Source organism: Bombus impatiens, unplaced genomic scaffold, assembly GCF_000188095.3.
Source record: "Bombus impatiens unplaced genomic scaffold, BIMP_2.2 scf_0217, whole genome shotgun sequence".
Classification (NCBI taxonomy): Eukaryota; Metazoa; Arthropoda; class Insecta; order Hymenoptera; family Apidae; genus Bombus; species Bombus impatiens.
In genome coordinates this window covers 730,241-750,661 of record NT_176636.1, presented here as the reverse complement: position 1 = coordinate 750,661, position 20,421 = coordinate 730,241, and the positions used below count along the sequence as shown (strand labels likewise).

General features: G+C 38.7%; 1 protein-coding gene across 6 annotated transcripts in view; it reads left to right on the top strand.

Moving 5' to 3' along the window:
• The window catches only part of LOC100749877 (basement membrane-specific heparan sulfate proteoglycan core protein), a 263,394-nt gene that overhangs the window by 200,242 nt on the left and 42,731 nt on the right, over window positions 1-20,421 (top strand). For all 6 annotated transcript variants that reach the window (XM_033319796.1, XM_012383426.3, XM_033319795.1 and 3 more), the window contains one exon: window positions 15,318-15,487. In XM_033319796.1, the coding sequence (XP_033175687.1) occupies window positions 15,318-15,487 (170 nt within the window). The remainder of the gene's footprint in view (window positions 1-15,317; window positions 15,488-20,421) is intronic.

Sequence of the window (20,421 nt, the reverse complement as noted above, 5' to 3'; positions counted from 1 at the left end):
TTACGCGTCCGACTTAGATTTTGTGAGCACGTTCACCTATCATCCCGTCGACCGCGGATTCGTTATTGGACCTAGGATCATTGTCATTAGTTTCTCGAGTATCTAATTACCACGGCTACTTGTCCGGTTCTATGATAATCGTATTTGCACTAGTCAATGTCTTCCCTATTGCATAACGAGAACGAGCGATCCAAACGAAGATTCGTTTCACGCCCCTAACCCTAATTCTAATGTAAACCCGACATATAAATAAAAGATCCAACTATAGGATCTTATAAAGTTTCATATCCTTATAAAATATTTCCAACAACGAATCAACGAATAATTAAACGAACAGCGAATAATTAATAAGAATTAGCTGAACATTGAGAAAATTCGTTACGATGCATCACCGTAGCCAGGTTTAGCACAGAATTTTCGATGTATGTCGCGAAAGTTTAGGAGCCGAGCTGCGGAAATAAATCTTACTCGCTGAAGTTGAAAGCACGGTAAATAAAGTTTTCCTCGGATAACAGATTATAGAAAATTTCATTATTAATCGTATTAGATGCATCCGATGAAATACAGTATATTTCCATCTGTACGGAGTACACAGATTTCAAACACCTTATACATAAAGACGCGAGCTCGCACGTTTCTTTAGTTGCTGTAATTAAATCCTCGAAGATCCTTAGTCGCTTACGGCGTTCTTTTCAAGCTTCTCACTTTTCTCCAACTATCCTTTGCTTAGCTCTAATTACAATGAAATGCTTGTATTTATCAGGCGTTTCCTTTGCCATGGCAAATTGAAAAAGTTGCAGGAAGGCTTTTCATTCGAGTAGGATTAGGAGATTCGCAACGTCCACTATTTAAAAATCGTCATTCTTATTTGCAACCGATACTCAATTATATCCGACGTTCGTTTCAATGGACAAAGTTTCTCGTAAATCGAGTCTCCTGATCGTTTCGTTTTCGTGGAAACAGAAATGTAATTAGGTTTTGGAGCGCGAGACCACTCTTATCGTAGCTGCTAGCTGCTGACGCTAAAACCCTTTTTCTCTTGCGTTTATCGTCGATTCGTTGTTCGTCAAAATTGTTCGTTCGTTCGTTCGTTCGTTCGTTCGTTCCACGTAATTGAGATCCTTTACTTCCAATTGCTTCGTCTCTCCGTTCTCGTACCGATATCCGTATTTAAAGGATGTAATCGGTTCGAGTCGCTTTCATCCTTGATCGATCGCGTAGCAGAACGTTCTGCCCATCGATTCCTTTCAAACCACGATACTCTAACGTTTATCGCACGAGCTCCCGTTTATTTGAATTTGGTTCGTAATCTTTTTACTACTTTGCTCCTTTCAAACGGTATATTTTAATCTCTTAATCGCATTTTTTCTTCGTTAATTTTAACGTTCTTTCGTATTAGTAACTCGCCGAATTAATAGACGACACGTCGATAGAAGTTTCAGAACATCGGGTAACGTTCACAAATGTCAAAAAAGCAATCCTTTTTTTTTTTGTAAAGATAAAGGGAAGAAAGTCGGCTACCGTCGAATAGAACGCTTTAACAGACGCGACGATATTTCGTACGTTGAACGCAAATTGAACAGAGAATTGGAAACGAAAGATACTTAGTCGGACTATGTAGAAACTGCACCTTCGTGAACTCGTCGTCCCGAAACAAATTCGAAACCCTTAAAAACAATTGTTCTGCTCGCGTGACATTTCACTGTCCTACATTTGGAAACTCCTGGGAATTCGTCTTGTTCCTTTAGAGATTGAATCTGGGACAGCTGGTTCATTTTCCGCGAAGGAAAAGCGTTCTCTGTCTTTTTCTCTTTTTCCTCTCTGCTCTCTGGTTTATCGCTTTATAGCGACGCTGTTGGATAGTACATCTTTGAGAAGTCCCTCGAGTTGCGAACTTCGCGCGCTAACTCTACGACCATAAACAGTGTATGAATATGCGCGTACAAACACAAACGGATAAGGTAAAAATTCGAGTAAAAGTTGTACACAAACGATAATTCAATGAAGTAAGAGATTTACAATTTTAGAAGTAATTTTCTTTGCGAGATTGAAAGTTCCCGATAGCACGGTCAAAGAAAAAATCATCGATGACGTATTTGTTCACGCGTCCGTGTGTAATCGACAGAGAATAATACAAGAACAAATGTTTTGATGTATGTACACGACAGGATAAATTTATCGTGGAATAGAAATAATGGAAAAAGGTTCATTCACGCGCAATTATGACGCAGCCAGCTCGATTTAAAAAGAAAATTCGATTTACCGATACTCGATCGGAATACCACGTTTTCAGCAGCATAATTTTTCTATGAAACGCAAACTGTGTAACCGTGTTATTTAGGGTTTCGTTGAAAGTCGCACGACGGTGTCTCGTTACCACGCACCAATACAATCGCACAATAATTTTTAATTATGAAATAAAGTTGCTGGCTACATCGTAATTGCAAATACAAATGCGGATAGCGGAAATAACGTGGAACGCGGTAGTAACGGTAAAGTAGAATGTAATCTAAAAAATACGTTGTAACCTTACCTTTATCGTTATTTCGAAAGCTCATTTACAAGTGCAAATACAAACGTTATATACTATAGAATATATCGTAGAATAATATACAGAGAAACAGTTTACCAGGTAATGAGTGGGGATACACACGTAGGAAGCTAATCCGTTTCGCATTATCTTTTGTACATGCGAACATTATACGTACGTACGCGTACGTGTTTGTGTGTGTACACGTTCGAATAGCAGTGATATTTACTCGAATATTTCTTCAATGGAATATCTGATTCAAACTGATTGAGAAACTAATTACAAATTCTATAAACCTGCATAATTGTCAAAAAAAATATGAATATTCTCGAGACGGGCTTCTTACACTCGTACTGTCAATATGTGAATGACTGACAATTTCCCAAAATTTCTATCCTTCTTTTTCCTTCTCTCTCTCTCTCTCTCTCTCTCTCTCTCTCTCTCTCTCTGTGGTTCCTCCTCTCGTATTAGTGGTCAGTCTGCAGATATCAAACCGAAACATATACAAAACGTATGTGTATATTTATTGCTTTCAATATTTATTTCACCTGAAATATGTATGCAGCTTAATTGATTCTGTTAAAATATGTCAAAGTATGGCAGAAAATATTGCACGTTTCAAGAGTTTTATTTATAGAGACGAAGCGTTCAGTTGAAACGCATATAATTCAAATATATATTTCAACGTTCTACGAAATAATTATTATTTTTAAATGAAAATCATCGCATCTGTAAATTAAACGAATATCTTGAATGTTTGCGAACAAGTTTATCGAAGCAACATCGAAACCGATATTTCCTTTTCGGATATTAGCGATCGTAAAATAGATAAAAATGATCGATAAACGTATCAACGAAATACTTGGGAGATGTAACGCGCTTCGACGAAGCAAATCCAAAAACGATACCTGCCACTGGTTAAATTCGGTTAGATTTGTCGAAATAGAACGCGACTAGCAATGACTTCAGGAACGCCTCTTAAGTCGCTGATAAATGCGCAGACATGCAACGGGTGTGGAGGAGCAGGTGGAAACAAGTAACGTCGTGGAATTTATGATGACATCGATCACCAGCGTATAGAAGTAACTATAAATGTTCATACTAGTGTATCACACGCGCGAGTGCACCGTGCGATTGCTTATCAGTCATTTGAAATTCGAATTAATAGCGTGGTCCCTGTGTTTGCTGTGTCTACAAATACGTTACGCTATCGAGTTATACAGGGTTCAAGCGAATCACACGCGAAAGCGAGTACGTCGCGATTTGCAGCGTGAAAGTAAAGAAAAGACGTAGAGTAAGATTTTTTCATTCTCGGCATAGTTTTCGAGAAAATCGAATTTGAACATTTATCGTACGTACGTACTAGGCCGATTGTTCGTTAAACGCGTTCAAACGTTATTCCCTTTACTATCAAGTTTTATTACGATTTTCTACGATTTACTACGATAAGATTTTTAAAACGGAGATGCTACGAATGATAAAACGCAACGTAAATGAAACGTTTGAAACCATTAGGAGCGAGATGAAATTAGGTTTCGATATCAAGTAACAAGTTTTACTCTTTCGCTTGGAAAAGCTATCGCTCTTTTCCCTCGATATTCGATATCACAAATCTAAAGTTTAATTTACGAGACGAGAAGTTGCGAATGTAAAATACAGATAGGAAGTTTAACGCGGAAAGCATAGCTATGCGAATGACCTAAATAACGTCGCACTTTACCGGATCATTACTAAAACCGTACAAATTACTACGAAGTAGAAATAGAGGAAAGAGTAAATTAAAAATGTTCTCCGTTCAAAAGTGGTAGCAGCAAAGTCCATAAAATATCGTGGTAACAGTTTATACTTCGTTAAGGAAAATGTATATATCATCCTGTTGGATTGCTTCCATTAACGAGGCGAAAGTACACAAGAAGAGACCCGTAAAACGCGAAAACTCCTCGTTGGTTTTCCATGGCAGATAACGGTAGAAACCGATCGAACGCTCTTGCGAACACTTCTGGTTAAAAGAAGCATTTATTATCCAGTGGTACCCATTGACGTTTCCGGCTGATTTAAGAAATATCAATATGGGAAACGTACCTCCGGAAACTGAATTCACACGATCCAGTCCAGTTCAAACGATCAAATATTACCTCATACGCGTTTTTCCTTTGTAATAAAAGATAAAAATTGTTCTCGTACGCACGCGATACATCTGAAAAATTCAACTCGACTTTGTTATTCTAAACGGAACGTTTCATTCTGTTTCCGCTAGAGCGTTGCCTCATTGCTACCAACCATATCGGTGATATCGAATTTTTATCGAAATTATAACCGTTCGAATCAGGAAACGGGAAATTTTCATAAAAAGATCGCGAATGTTGCCTTTCGTCGTTACGTTTAATCGTGCGGGCGAGTTCGTGAATCGGCGTACGCGTTAATCCTTTCTACTTGGAAATTTCATAGCGCAGACTTTGATATTTCCTTATGGATTTCCATGAGTAGGAAAGTTTCGCGTTTAATCTTACTTAGATTCTTAGAATCTTCGTAGAAAGTGTCAGACGGCATGGTCTACGCTCTGCGGCACCGAATATCATAGTCTTCATCCCCGTGATTTGTAGCTTGTACGAGATACGCTCCATATGTCGCGTTGAGTTTAAGGATCATGTTCGTCCCTCGAGCTGCACTAGATTCGTAGTTCGAGTTCGGTTTACCGGATCACCGTGATATTTTTGCGATTTTTAAACGTTACGAACCGATACACGATATCTGAAGCGCTATTTCGATGCTGCAGAACTATACATAGTAAGCGTGGCATAATACACGTAGTCGTAGGATATTCCGCGATTTGATTGATTGTACTAGGAAACCATGTATTTTTGGAAGTATACGTATATTTGAAATTCAATACTGTACATTACTGTATATTAACAAGTATCATCCTTTATAAGCGAATGCATAATCAGGATACTGATATTATTAGGGAAATTAATATTATCGCGATGTTGGTATTATCACGAATTAGTAATACGAGACAGACGCCTACGTAGTGTCGAACTTAACATAAAATTCAAACAAAAGTAGTAAATAGAAATTGGAGAGTTTTATTCGTATGAAACAATTTACGCGAGCGAAACATATTTGACGGTAATATTTCGGAACGATATTCGTTTCGGCATAGACGCTTCTCGTTGCAAAAGACGAGGAAATAGTTTCATTGAAAACGTAACCAGAATACTTTGTGGTTGAATAACTATGTACGAGCGTATCACGGGAAACGCCCCGTGGAGCTTTAAAACATAAAGCGCTGCCTAAAGAACAAAGTTCTTAGTTTCGCCGCGAAATGTGTCGTTTCGAAACGATCTGAATAAATCTTATTTAATTTCAGAATCAAATAAAACTTCCTGTTTATGCGCCATATATTATTCTCTCGCTATATGTAATCCGTTACAACTCGCGCAAAGTATTTTCTCGTGTTTCTCTACCTTTCGGTTAGTCCGGCTGGAATACCCACGCAAGATGAAGAAAATCTACTCTCACTGTTTATCGACTACGCTTCCTACATTTTCATGGTTATATGTATTTGCCCGATATTCCCGCAAACAAGAAAATTCTTTTGAACCAGCACGGTGGCGGTATCGCGAAGAAGCTTCGCCTTTGAAAGCGTTCGATAGATCTGCTGATTTCTTAAAAAATGCCTCGGAATTCAATTCACCGACGACAGCAAGGAATTACGGAACACTGAGAGAAAGACAAGCGGAGAGTAGACAGAAGAGGGTGGAAGAGTATATCTACTCGTAATACGTTATACTCGTGGCTTCTTGAGCCGTAGTCCTTTAGTCGTTGTGCGGGTGTTTCGCGAAAGAACAGGAGCCAAGTTAAGACGTCGAGTTCGACTCGAAAAAAGTTTTCGCATTACGGCAAGCACTTGCGCCAAGCACTGCGACAGATTCCAATTTAAACGTGTTCCACAAACGTGAATCTTCATATTTTCGTTAGAGACCTGTTTTTCGCCTGATAAATGCGCTCTGCTCTTACGTTTTCTGATTTATCACGAGCTCCACCTCACTCGAAACGTTATCGATCTGACTGTCGTAATACACGGCGGTTAACGTTTCGCCTTGTTATATATTTATATCGCTATTATATATCTGTGGTTTTGAATTCAGGAAATATCCTGATTGACCACGACGTAAGTGAAATATCATTGAAGTGGAAATGGCATTTACGAACCTCGAGAATAGTAGTTTGGTTCTGTTGAATTTACTTCCTAAGTCTTCTATCACGACGCTTTTCCGATATTTTGAATATCTCTTTCTTTCAAGATGTATTCTCATGCAAAACCTACATAGATATACATGTGTACATGAACGCATGTACATAAGTAAGTCACCGATGTTCTAGATTCGAGAGGATGATCCAGCGAGGAATAAAATTGCATAATTCGGAAAGATAGACCTTGTGATGCAGATGCTTCCTCGCGGACTATTTTGTTCTCAAAGGAAAATCTTTTATTTATTTATGTTTCTATCTTTTGCGTGTATATGATATAGGCATTGATATTAAACCTAACTATCTGCTACTTTAACTTACGATAGAATAACGGTAGAAATAAAAAAACGGATACGTATCTATGATATATGTTAAGCGATCGAATTTTTTTACGGCGATATAAAATTGCATAAGGTTAGTGTTTCGCCACTGTGAAAAATCGATATGACGCGAATGGAACCTAATTCGTTGTTGCTTAAACGTCTTCCCTGAAACGCGCTGGAAAGGGTGCGCCGCTGATCTTGAAAGCCTCGGAGTGAGTTTCCTAATTTGAGACTACACCGGTGGTTGTCAGATGATAAATTTCGTCGATAGGTTGAAAGATGTCTCGTAGGAAAATCTGTGACGGCGGAACTGATCGTACGACTCGATTGTCTAAATCCCCGTGCGGATAAGTCTTATTGTATAACGATATGGCGTCACAAGAGTTTACGAACAACTTTTCTACTACGTTATATGCAAGTTTAAACTTGTATAACGAAAACAAGATTTGAGTTTGACCCATGATTCACTCTGATACCCTATTTCTCATTCTATGTTAACGCGATTCGGCTACTTTCGAATATCAAACTCTTCCACCGAACGTAATAACAAAGTTAAAACGTCGCTTCGATTTGACTCTTCTTTCGTTTCAACCTTCCCGCGATAAAGGTACAAGCAACGACGATCGAGAATCCTGTTGCTCGCGTTTAATTTTGAAAAATCGAACGACTCGAGTAAATTTCGCCGCATCTCTCGTAATACCGAAAGTTGAAACCGGATTTAAATAGAAGCTCGGAACGATAGAGAATTTGCGTCTTTACGTATTACATTTGCGACACGGAGAAAATTAACGACCAGAGTGTTTCTTCTTTAGCGTTATATCTTCACGAAGGAAAAAATAAAAGAAAAAAGAGGAGAGGAACGAGAAATAAAAGGATTCTACCATTCTCGTTCTTACTTTTATGAAGTGACAATAGTAAAATAATAAAAGAACTATCTCTCCTGGTGTTTTATTCCAGCGCAGTAAAAGAAACGAAACGACGAAAAGTCTTCTTCACTCGGCGTTTCACTTTTACAGGAAACGAGGGAGCATCGTTTCTAAGGTTATATAGATCGTCTCTCGTATAGCGCGGACCGTTCTGCGCGATTTACGTAACCCGGTTCTTATTTACTATCGAAGAAAGGCACGCTCGTTTGAATAAACACACTCGTTAATCGCGGCAACTTACATTCATCAGCTCGAAAAAGATTGGACGAAGCGCGCACGGTTGCTCTTTCAGGAGTTGCAACTTTTTCATACCAGCGAACTCTTCCACGGTAACAAGGCGTGTTTAGCAAGTCAACGCGTTAAGTTTTAACGTAAGATTAATGGAAACTTAGGTAGACGTGGCTTCCAAAATACGTATAGAGACTTGTACCTAAAACGTTCGCGTTTCACAATACGAGCATCGTGAAAGAATAACATCGTAAGAGAAGACGAGTTAGATCGTTAGACGAATCTCTGGTTATCTACTATTTCCTATAGCCAATAGGTCGGTCTTTAGAGCCGAGAGTTCAATTTATCCGTGCTTCGAGGCTAACGTGTGCCAGACGTGGTTATCAAGATACGAAGAACCTAACTCATATCGATTTATCAAAGAATCGTTTAGCAGTGTTTTCTGGCCGAATCCTCGTCTACCGTCCGATACAGTTTGAAATTTAATTTAAGATCGGACACTGACGATCTTATCGCATCGAACACCGAGGAATATTCTTTAACGTAGAAGTAACCTTCGCGGAGGAAAATTAGAGGACAGAATGGAAATGAGTCGTTCGTTTGTCATCGTTAAATCGAGTCGAAGAAGTTTTATTTCTCTGGTTTAATACATTTTTGATAATTACCCGAAGAGGATAAAATCTCTAATTACACGTTAATTAACAGAGAAATCGATGATGTACGTCGGATGTACTCGTAGCTCGAGGCTTGAGAAATTTACTTGGTCGAGTTAGCGTCGAAATGAGCGAACGAGTTACTGGCGAGATTTTCAACCACGTAATAACAGACGTCGACGATACGTTATCGGAGTAACATCCGAGAAAGTGGAACAGCAGATTTGTGACATATTTGTAAAAATGACATTAGCGTGGAAGATATCGTATCGTGAAGAGGTTTGTGTAGAAAAAAGTAAGCTAGAGAATGCGTGGAGTGCACTACTTCCGGTGTGTGCTAACTTTCAGAACGAGCAAGGCGTGATGTCGAGGACACGAGCCACTCGGATTTCAGCAAGAGGTTTCGCATTTCATTCTCACTTACCGTTAGCAACGAGTGCAACGAGACATTTCGAGGATATTTTCCTATCTTCTTTCTTACATTCTCTTTAAACTTTGTTAAATACACCCGCGTGGTCTGTTATGTCTTCGGTTTGAGAACATACATCACCTTCAAACGTACAAGCCACTGTCTATAAATACAACGAGCGTTGACAACCAAATAGAAGTAAACTGCGAGAGTGTTGTACCGAAGAAGAAGGTGAAACAATAGTGTGAGATTAAAGAAAAGAAAAGTGTATATTTCAGCCTGGCTCTGCTAGACTCGTCGGTAAAGATAACCTAGAAACGTAAAACATTAGAGAACCTTCTGTAACAGGCAAGTGGTTTATTATTGGACATACGTGTATAGTATCGTTGTGTGTTTTTGCGTATTTATCGTTCGTTATTTTTAGTTATATCGGGTTATTTCATCGCGTGAACAATAGCAATTAATTAAACGGTAGAGAATCGAATTGATCGACAATTGCAACAAATTCATTCTGTTGGAGGCTCCAGACGCGATTATTCGTTGCTGCTATTAAATTAATTGCTTTCGTTTCGTTGTGCACAATATGATAAACAAAGATAGATGCAACAAGTCTACAGCGAGATCCGTCCACGCTTACCACAGGCAAACGTTTCAAATATATTTCACAAAGACTCGTATTGCCTTCTCCGCTAAAACAAGAAAGTTTCTCTTTTCTGGCGAGTACCGTGAGACTAACGTAGATTATCTCTCGGTGGAATTATATCACGATGTTTACGTGTAGGTTCGATGGAAATAATAACGTAACGTTGTGTTACGATTAATGAAATAACGAAACACGCGAAAGAAGCTGATTCTTCTCTATCATATTATTTATTCGTTGCAAGTATTTCGTAACTGATATTGTAGGAACAATCAGGTGGCGCAAAACGCGAGGGTCTCGTTTTTAATTTCTCAACTAGAAAGAGGAAAAGGCTTGGTTCGTTATCTGTAAAAGCCTTTGTTGCGAAACAGAACGCTCCGATATGTAAAAATTCTTCTACCCGATAATTGTATTATGCTCGTTGCTGTTCTGACGACGCGGCATATCCATAGAATATCCATCGCGTTCTCGGTAATTCCGATCGCAACCATCGAGGGACAATACCGTGCCTCCAAGATAATTGTAACTTGGCGAAGCAAAGATGAAAACCGATGCGATGGCTCCTTTAAATCCCGACTTTCCTCGTTAAATATTCTACAGATGTTAAAACATTTCTGGCATAGTTCGGCACACAAAAGCATCCCGTGAACCTTCACTGCCGATGCCGATGCTTTTCTTCCGAACTATCTGTCGGCGAGGAAACGGAAGCTAGGTGTTGGTAGAAGTTGGTACAAAAAGAAGCGCGTTTCAACGAACGGCGCCTATCGACGAGTGGTTCGTTTCAAGCCATTAGCAAGCACCTCGAGTTTTTTTCAAAGCATTCCAAAACCAAAGTTCAGATAGAACAAAGAAGGTTAACGAACTCCTCCTTTGCAGCTACCATCTCGAGACGACTTCCGTTTTAACGAATCTGTACAAATATTCTCGTGCTGCGTTCTCGACAGACGACCATTATTATCCCCTCCGCGCCTCTCGGCTTTCGGCTCGCTGGCCACTGAGCCTTCTTTTGCCAATTGGTCGCGAATTCTCAGGAATAAGATGCGTAGCGTTCAACTTACAACATAATATATGAAATATAAGCAAACATTTATGTTTCCTTCGACTGACGACCACTATCATCCCTCCTCGGTCATTGGTCACTAAGCCTTCTAAGAATTGTCTTGCTAGCTGACCGCGAACGCCCAGGAGTAAGACGCGTAGGGTACAATTTATAATATGTGAAAATAAGAAATACGAATGTTTCCTTATTTTAAACTATTAATGAAATAACATAGTTTCATCCGCGTTTTAAAGCGTCTTTGGCCTCTGACCCGTATCGTGCAGGAGCTCGTTTTTTTCACAGCGATTTCTCGTTAATATACCGAGAAATTCGCGTTCACGCCGATAATAATTTATTTGTTCGTACACAGTTGGATAGAAAGGTTGCATGGCCATTACGATGCAGTTAAAACAGTTTCTCTTTTAACAGATTTACAAGCGAAATAAATTCATCGCCAGCAGATCTACGTATTGTGCGATGCAACTAACAAATATCGCATGAAGTATTTTTCATTGCCAACTATTTATTTATTGCCGCACTGTATTACTTTACCGTAAGCTATGTGTATGCGTTTTTGTAACACGTTCGGTTTACTTTGTTTTACCTTATTCCGCGAATATACATATAATGCCCCGTTTGTTATAAAAATACTGTTCTTCGTTTTATCCCAGCCATAAATTAAGTTACAAACGTCTGTATCATTTCTGCGACGTTATTATTCATCGATACGTTACAGTTTGTTGGGTAAAAAGTTTATTATCAGGTTATACTATCGAAATTAAGCTGCAATTTCTTATTGTTGTTTTATCAAACACGCTTTATTGGATCCTGTATTATCGTTAATCATTTAAGGCGGTTCGTCAAACGTGCAACTTTGTCGAATAATTCGAGATCTTAATAACATCGTCGCGTTTATGAAAAATCGACCTGCAAGTTACGAGGTTCTGACGCGAGAAACTTCATAAAATTTCCAACTTCACTGAGGCGTGTAAAGAAACCCTTGGAGATATAACGACACGGTATTTCAGTGAAAACATCATTAGCCGGAAATAAAGTCGTTACGGCGCGGCGGTCATAGTAATCTGAGAAATAGAATATAAAGTTACGTTTGCTTTGAATTTTAACCCGTGAATGTTTCGTTTAATAAATTTACGTCGCTGAAGAGAGATATTTAACGATGCTGCTTGTTGTTAGTTATTTCGATCACGATTAATTTTTATTTTTATCAACTAAATAAATTGACAAATTGACAAATGATCGAATCGGTAAAATTCAGTTTACTGAGAAGAGAAATATTGCTCCGTACGGAATATGATTACCGTTACAAAGACAATAAATAAATCGGGAATAGAAAAACATATCTGTTATTTTGAAGCAGAAAAATATTTGAAGGTTGGTTTAGGAACTGCGTAAATACGCGGAAACTAATAAAAATTGAGAAACGATGTCGAAGCCACGGTGGAAAACGTTAAAATAGTGATCGATTATTTGAAAATCACAGGTTGTAGAAACGCAGTGGCATATTTTGTTGTAGTTATCGTTTCGATCGGAGCAACACGACGATCGAACCGATTCGAAGCAGTAACGGGTGGCTTTCGATGCGTTCTACGCGTTTCTCACGTTCGCTCGAATATAAAAACTCGATGACGATATTGATCAAAAGCGAAGTATTTTTTCGCATGTGGCGTGTTCCGGTAGAGCGCGACACCAATTACGATCCTTTTTACACGAGTTTATCGACCGGCTAGTGCTCGAATATCTTATGACTGGACGTTTCGTGTAACGTGGCTCTCTAGCAAAAAGCTAACAGCGAGAGCAGTACGACGAACAAACTGAGTGACAGGTGAAAAAGCCAACCATTAGAGGACCCTTGAACGCGAACACGCGATTCTGTCGCAATGCTGGCTATACGACCGATTAATTATCGATTCAAATTTTAGTTGCGTCCGATAAATCATGCCGCAGCTGCGCGTACACTTAAATTCGTTTCTATAATTTCGTTCAAACGAATTTCGCACGCTCAAAAGCAAGGAAACGCCGCTTCTGGCTAGTCTGCAAACCATTTTCACGAACGATCGAACGAATGTTTCGCTAATAACGAATTTTATCGTTCTCCGCGATTTATATGTATTCCTGTGCGAAGGGGAGTTTTCAATTCGTTCGAGTATCGTACAAAAAATTGTCCAGTTTTAGTTCAGTTTGACAATGGAACTGAAGTATCGATGTTATTTGAATGTTTTCGAAGAAAATTCCTATCACGTAAAATTTGTTAGATACGTTTCCTTCTGGTAGCACGTACTATCTTTCGATTTTAACTGAAACGTGGAATAAAATATGCATAAAGAGTAACGAAAATGAAAAAAAAATTGAGGACTAGTGAACGTACCGTCGAGGGAAAATACAGAGAAATAGAATCGAAGTAAAATCGATCAACTTGGGTATTGCATTAAGTCAACGTTACAAACAGTCGTTAAAAAAAAAATATTCGACCTTTATCAGAATGGCGAAAAATTAATTTTCCAAGATTCGACCTAGATAAAAAAATGAAAATATGAAATTCTCTCGAAACAAATAAATTCTGCCCGTTTTCGTTAATTGATTTCAATAATCAGTGAATAATTTGCGAGAGAACATTTTGCGCTACAAAAATTTGTCTATTTAGAGAAGTGCAACGTGTTTCTTACAATTAGAATAAAACGTATTCGTCAGAGACGAGGAAAGACGATGGAAAATTATTTTGTCGGAATTTTAAGCCGAAGCTAAACCGATTCGAAAGTACATTCATACGTGTATCGATCGCTATAATTTGAATATATGAACATATGAATTTAGAAACACGGAACCGAAGAGTACAGAACGTAAAGGGAAAAGATACATGCTAAATGTATCCACGATAAGGATGAAAAATGATCAACTTCCGCTCTACAAATTTGTTAATTCATTTACAAACCTTTGATTCGGTTACCAAAATTATTCCACTAAAAAGATCCTGCTGCTACATTTGCGTTACTAATGAGTTATCGATTATTGATCGCGTGAATTCTTTCAGACACGTTTTCATTAAAATTCAAATTTCGTTTTGCGGCTCTGGTGAATAATAATACGAACAAAGGAAATTCATATAATCGTACTACACCTTCGTGACGAATATGACAACTAGTATTTAAATTCAGTGGAATAAGAATTGCCTGAATATTTATATGTATATCCTTACTTTATCAAATGATATATCATGACAGTATGAAAATTCGTTGCATGACTAATTCGAAAAAACGACTAGTACTTGTACAATACTAGGAATTACCATGCCGAGATAGAGAAACTTTCTCGTTTGTAGAAACTCTAGAGACATTTCATTATTTTGGAAATGTTGAGAATCAAATCATTCGAGGGATGCGATAAATTTTGATGGATGTAACAACAAACTGGTTTTTTTTTTTTTTTTTAATAATTTCGTCGAATGAAATCGGATGGATTCAGAGATCAGATACGGATATCAGCAACCGTGATGTCGTCAACGTGCTTCGTTTAATAAATTTCACGGAGTAGGATTCGAGTAGAATCGTAGTAGCAAGTTGAATTCGTGTTACGGAAGAACAAGAACTACGTCGATTTGTGAAAATCAGTTTGTTGATGGTGAGGTCACGAGTTCAGAACTAGACTGAGCTATTAGAATTGCTAGAATGACTAGAACTATTACAACTTTATGCAGTTCTGTAACAACCAGTTAGACGTAGGTGCTATTTAATACCTGCATAAGTGTACAAAATGAAAATAACACTACGAGGATATCGTCGGCAAACTGAAAGAGCTAGAATTTTTCTGTGTCAAGCTTAAAAATATAGCATCGGTTTGGTTGAAACAAATTTGAAAAATTGACAGTTCGTCGGTCGCAAAAGCTACGAAAGAAAGCACGGTAACAATACACCTTAGGGCGCGGTCTCTAAGCCATTACCGAGCTGTGATTTTACCGTGACATCGCTATTTTACTTCGTTTCTTTCTCGTTGCCCAGCTTATAAAGAGGACGGAACGTAAAACGTACTTGCCTTTCTGTTAGCAACTTGCATCCTTTGTTACTCTTGGCGTATTTTTTATATTTTATCGGAATAATCGTTCGAACGAAGATGTTGCTCCCATGAATGTACGTACATACATCGGGAATATACGTCATTTTTGTTCTCCGTATCACGCGACAGCTTCAACTGTCCTTCGATCTATCCACGCAACGAAAATTTGTGCAACGTGAATAAACGCGTGGATGGACTAGCTCGACGAGAACGAAATACCATTAACGGTGTTTATTGCTTTTGGCAGAGTGCACGGCGAAGAGCGGAGGATCGGTGGTGGAGCACCATCCGTCTTCTTACTGGGAGCAACCCTTTAGCCAGCCTTACTTCGACAACACAACGAAGAGAGATACCACGACGACCGTCGGACAAACCGCTTTCCTGCACTGCAGGGTGCGCAATCTTGGTGATCGTGCTGTAAGTTTCCAGTTACCTTATTGGCTGACTCTCGTTGATGTAATAAAAACGCGCGAGACCCCGACCAGGTCGTGTTACACGAATGACTAGTCGCGGCTGATGAAAGTCCGGTTGTCGCGTTCCGTTCGTCTACTACGCTCTTTTCCTCTCGTTTCATCGATCCTACATTTTCTGACAAATTCTGCCGTGATTCCTCGATCCGATTTTAACTCTGCTTCCACGGCGTGACGTATTCCCTCTTTTTCCCAGTTTTATTTAACGTTTGCGATGAACCAAGCGTATCTTTACACGATCGACCGGCTGCAAAATTCATGATAATTGTTTACGAAGCGGACGACCTCGCCAATTTCGATGGTCTTGAGATATTTCGTCAAGATGAACTTCCGAACAACTTTTCCCTCTGCAAGTTATCATCGCTCGGCCGTAGTTCCCGAGATACTCGCAAACAACTTCGCTTCGATTTACTTTACGATTACGCTTCGCTCTGGCAAAGACGGAAAGTCCTTTATCCGGCGTTTTTAACAAAACGTAACTCGTTCTCGATAATCATTTTCGAGTCACGTAAGAAAGAAGAATGAATGGATTATTATCCATAATAATTATTGGGATTATTCTGGATAATCGTTAGAAACTTAAGGTGTTAAATAAGACAGATATGATTCGCGTTAAGCTTTATATTATGTTATTGTAGTTATTCGAAATTGGAAATACTTTAGCCGTGATACTGAAAGAGACGACTATTCGATTATTAAAATCATACTTTCGTCGAGACGGAAACTTCTGCGAATATATCGGCGAGTAAAGCCGAACGATGGCAACACGTACGAGAAAAAGTTGTTCAGAGTGTGGTGACTTTGACAACACATTTCACGATATATTTCAAGATCATTGAAATCGACGAAGTCGTGTGGATAATTAATAATGAAATAATAATCGATAATTTGTAAATAATTACCAAATTCGTTTCTTCTTGCAAAATCTTTGAATCTAATGCACGCCAAATGTAAGTAATCGAAAATTCGCAGGTACAAAGACTCGCGATATGAGCATTCGCATTAGGCTATTCTTTGAACTAGACTTTTAATCGAAGATTTTGTTACATCCACCAGCGTCAATGCCTACAATCGATTAGAAATGTCGATTGAAATTCGTATGACCTACGATTTGCACGATAATTCTTTCGCGTAGTATGCTACAATTATACGGCTAATACAACGATGATCGAGCGATTAAGCAGTTTAGTTCGACGAAAGATATTTTAACGCGTAGGTTACGTTAGAAAGTAAAAAGAGCGTCTGTAGAAAGGCTTAATGATCCCAAATGTATATCAGAAAAAGCCGTTTTACATTTTGTCTCGGTACGATCATGGTACAAGCAGAACGTAGCAAACTAAGAAACTAGCTTTTTCGAATACGATATGGAATATGATATAATTGTAAATACTTGGCTCGTGTTTACGCGAGACAAAGGATCACGCACCCTATCCACGGTCATCTTAATGGAAAGTACTTTGACGGTTAAAGTGCATGGGTCAGCGTCGAGTAGTGACATTACTCGTTATCGACGTTATTCATGCATCACCGCATGACGCACAGGAACCCGTCAGAATCCAATCACCGATCGTAATCGACGATAAATCAGATTTCCCTTCGCTTCGACCCCACTTCAACCAGCGAGCCGCGTGCACGGTGGTGTACGGTTCTCTATCTGCGCGAAACCAGGCGTTTATATTCGCAGGCGTAAAATCAACCTAGCGACGTAACGGTAACACTCCGTGTATTGTTGTTTGGCGCGACAGCTTCGCGCCATTAGTTGTTTCAAACAGTGCTCAGAACTCGCTAAAAACCGATGAACAGGCCAATATACATGGATCACTTTTCCTCCAGGGATTATTATTGACGGACTATTTGTTATTTTCGTAAACTGGTCGCGATAGGAACGTAATGGAAAAACAGCCACGTTGCGTGAGAATATAAATCGAATGTTTCAAATTAAACGCGCTTATCGAAGCCTTCGTTTCGCGACAAATTGATTTCGAAAATTCGCGTACTAACTTGATTGCGAATCAAAACATATTGCGATCTTGCGAGTTTACCTATACGATCTGTATAGTAACTGTAAATTGGATTAACACGTTCGTCGCCAACTGGAAAATTTTGCGTGTTGCGCGTCAGCGACGCTTGCACGCGTGACAGCGGTCGTGTTAAATGGAATGTAGAAGCTGGAATGAGAACGCGAAGCTGCCACTGTTCGAAACTGTCGTTCGGTTTTTCGTGTCGTGGAACTTGGCAAGAGAGAGAGAGAGCGACCGCCGCATGTGCGTGCCATAAATTAGGTCCTTCTAGCTAACTATGTACGTACTTAAGTACATACTATGTATCACGAGCCAGGCGGATCGACTGCTTCGCGAACTGGACGCAGAGGATGGGTATTTCTCATACAGTCGTCAACGAGCGCAAACGTCCAAACAACATATATATATATATATATACAGGGTGGTTGGTAACTGGTGGTACAAGCGGAAAGGGGGTGATTCTACGCGAAAAAAGAAGTCGAAAATATAGAATAAAAATTTTTCGTTCGAGGCTTTGTTTTCGAGAAAATCGACTTTGAATTGTCGCTCGGTACGCGTCCACTTTATTACGTCTCGTTATGACGGATCTCACTGTAGATCGTTGTCTCAATGGAAGAATTAAAAAAAATTAAAAAAAAATAAAAGCTTATACCACCAGTTACCACTCTGTATATATGTACAGTGTGTCCGATTTATATCGAATCACTTAAAAATCTAGAAGAACGCGAACGATACGAAAAAACGTTTCAGAGAAAAATTGAGCAACACGAAGGCCATCACGAAATATCATACTCTTGCGTAGTTGATGTTGCGGTGACCGTGAAACCTTCTATAAAAGTAATTTTTAAATGGATACCTCCATTTTTCATTGCATACTTTGGCAGCTGACGTTCTGGCGTTTTCAAAACGCGATCTACAAACTTGTGTTTTTTGCACCATTCGCTGGCAAACTTTTAAATTCCACGGAACAGTACGACGTACGTATTACGCCAAAGGGAGCGTTCGAAGAGGACCATTTTTTGGAAACATTAGAAAACTGCGATCTTGTGTTTCGACAATGCCGTATCAGTAGCAGCGTTATGAAAAACATCTTTATGTGTCTCCGTGGTGTACATCGGATAACGTTAATGCCGGTAACGCGTTGAATTTTAATGTTCATATCTCGATAATGGGTGTTGCGAAAGACACGAGCTCGCAGACTTTTGAAAACGTTGAATATTAGTTAGAAGAATATGCAACGAACAAACGGAGGCAACCGTTCAAAAATTTATCGTGTCTTTTACAGGAGGTTTCAGGATCACCGCGAGATCAAATACACAAGAGCATAGTATATCCTTCTCGATATCGTGCAATTTTTGTCCCCAACGTTTATTTGTATCTGCCATGTTTTCCGAAATATTCGGATTGATTTTATTGGAATCTTAACCTTACAAATTCACCTTATATACACAGTGCTGATATAATTATACCGCTTCGTTCCGATGACAGACCATTGATCATGTACGTATCTCGACATTTTGAGTTATACGGACATATAATTTACCGCGCAGTTATAAAGACGTCGGATACGCGATACACGTTTTTCCTATGGTAGTTTTCCGTAACAACCCCGATCCTAAGGATCCTAAACCAATCCTTATTGTAAGATAAGTACATCTCCAAAATTGTTCTTCGTTCGCAATCGATACTCTAGAGTAGACTATAGTATCGTATATAGTATCGTAGTATACGGTACATATATAATATACATATTGCGCGTTTGCAATGGAATTAGAATTCCAATATTTTCGTATTATTATCCAAGCGATGAATATAAAGTTATCAAGAGATATTTGTTACTTCTCGGAAATTGTATAACGTTTCCCTATTCTGATCTATTCAAGCTTGCCTATGTAAAGTTGTTACGTTTCGGATTATAAAGTTTGTACAGTAAACAAAGTATATTTACCTGCTTGCCTGCAGGCAAAAGTGTTTCATTTTAGATTATAAAGTTACACAGTAGTGCCTGTCAGTAAGTAAAGGTGTTTCATCTGAGATTATAAAGTTATACAATGAACAAAGTATAATGACAGTAGTGTTCGTGTTGGTTAATGAGTTAAAAGCTCGCATAACGTCGATTCTTAATAGATACGCGCGTTAATTTTACGAGGAATTTATTTCGCCAGCCTGAAAGATAAAGAATAAAAGGATCGTGCGTGTAACGAAATAAAGGAGAAACAAAGCGTAACGTTATATAAAATAACGCCGCAGTTTTTGTCACTTCGTCGCTATGTATGTACCATATACATATGTAGTTAGTTTGAAACTCAATAATGTACGAAAGATTTTTCTACGTTGATCCTAGTACGTGATACCTATACCATTTCAATTATCGATATTCTCGTTGAGAGTAATCATAAATGGAAATGTCGAGATGCGCCATGTTCTCTGGAAAATCAGAATAGCATGAACGGTCAAGGGCGATTTCAATGAAACATGATTTTCCAATTATCTACAAATGAAATTAATTCGCAATGTATTTTAAATGAGAATGGAATTGAACAAATGAATAATTATTCGATCTAAATTATCGTATAATTCCTTTTGTTACCAGCCTGATTTCTAATATTTTCATATGGACTCTAATTTTCTGGTTTGTCGAATAATTAAAGGATATTTAAATTCCTACACATTTTCAATTCTAAATCCGCTATTCTCGAGATTTTGGTTAAGAATTCGCGTGGTAGTAGGTAACAGGTACTCGGGTTTCATTTAACTGAAAACAAAGGAAAAGGATTTTTCCTTGGCCTCAAACTGCGAGTTTCCAACATATCTCTGGCTTTTGTTGGCGAGCTGGATACGTTCGTTTAAAAATATGCTT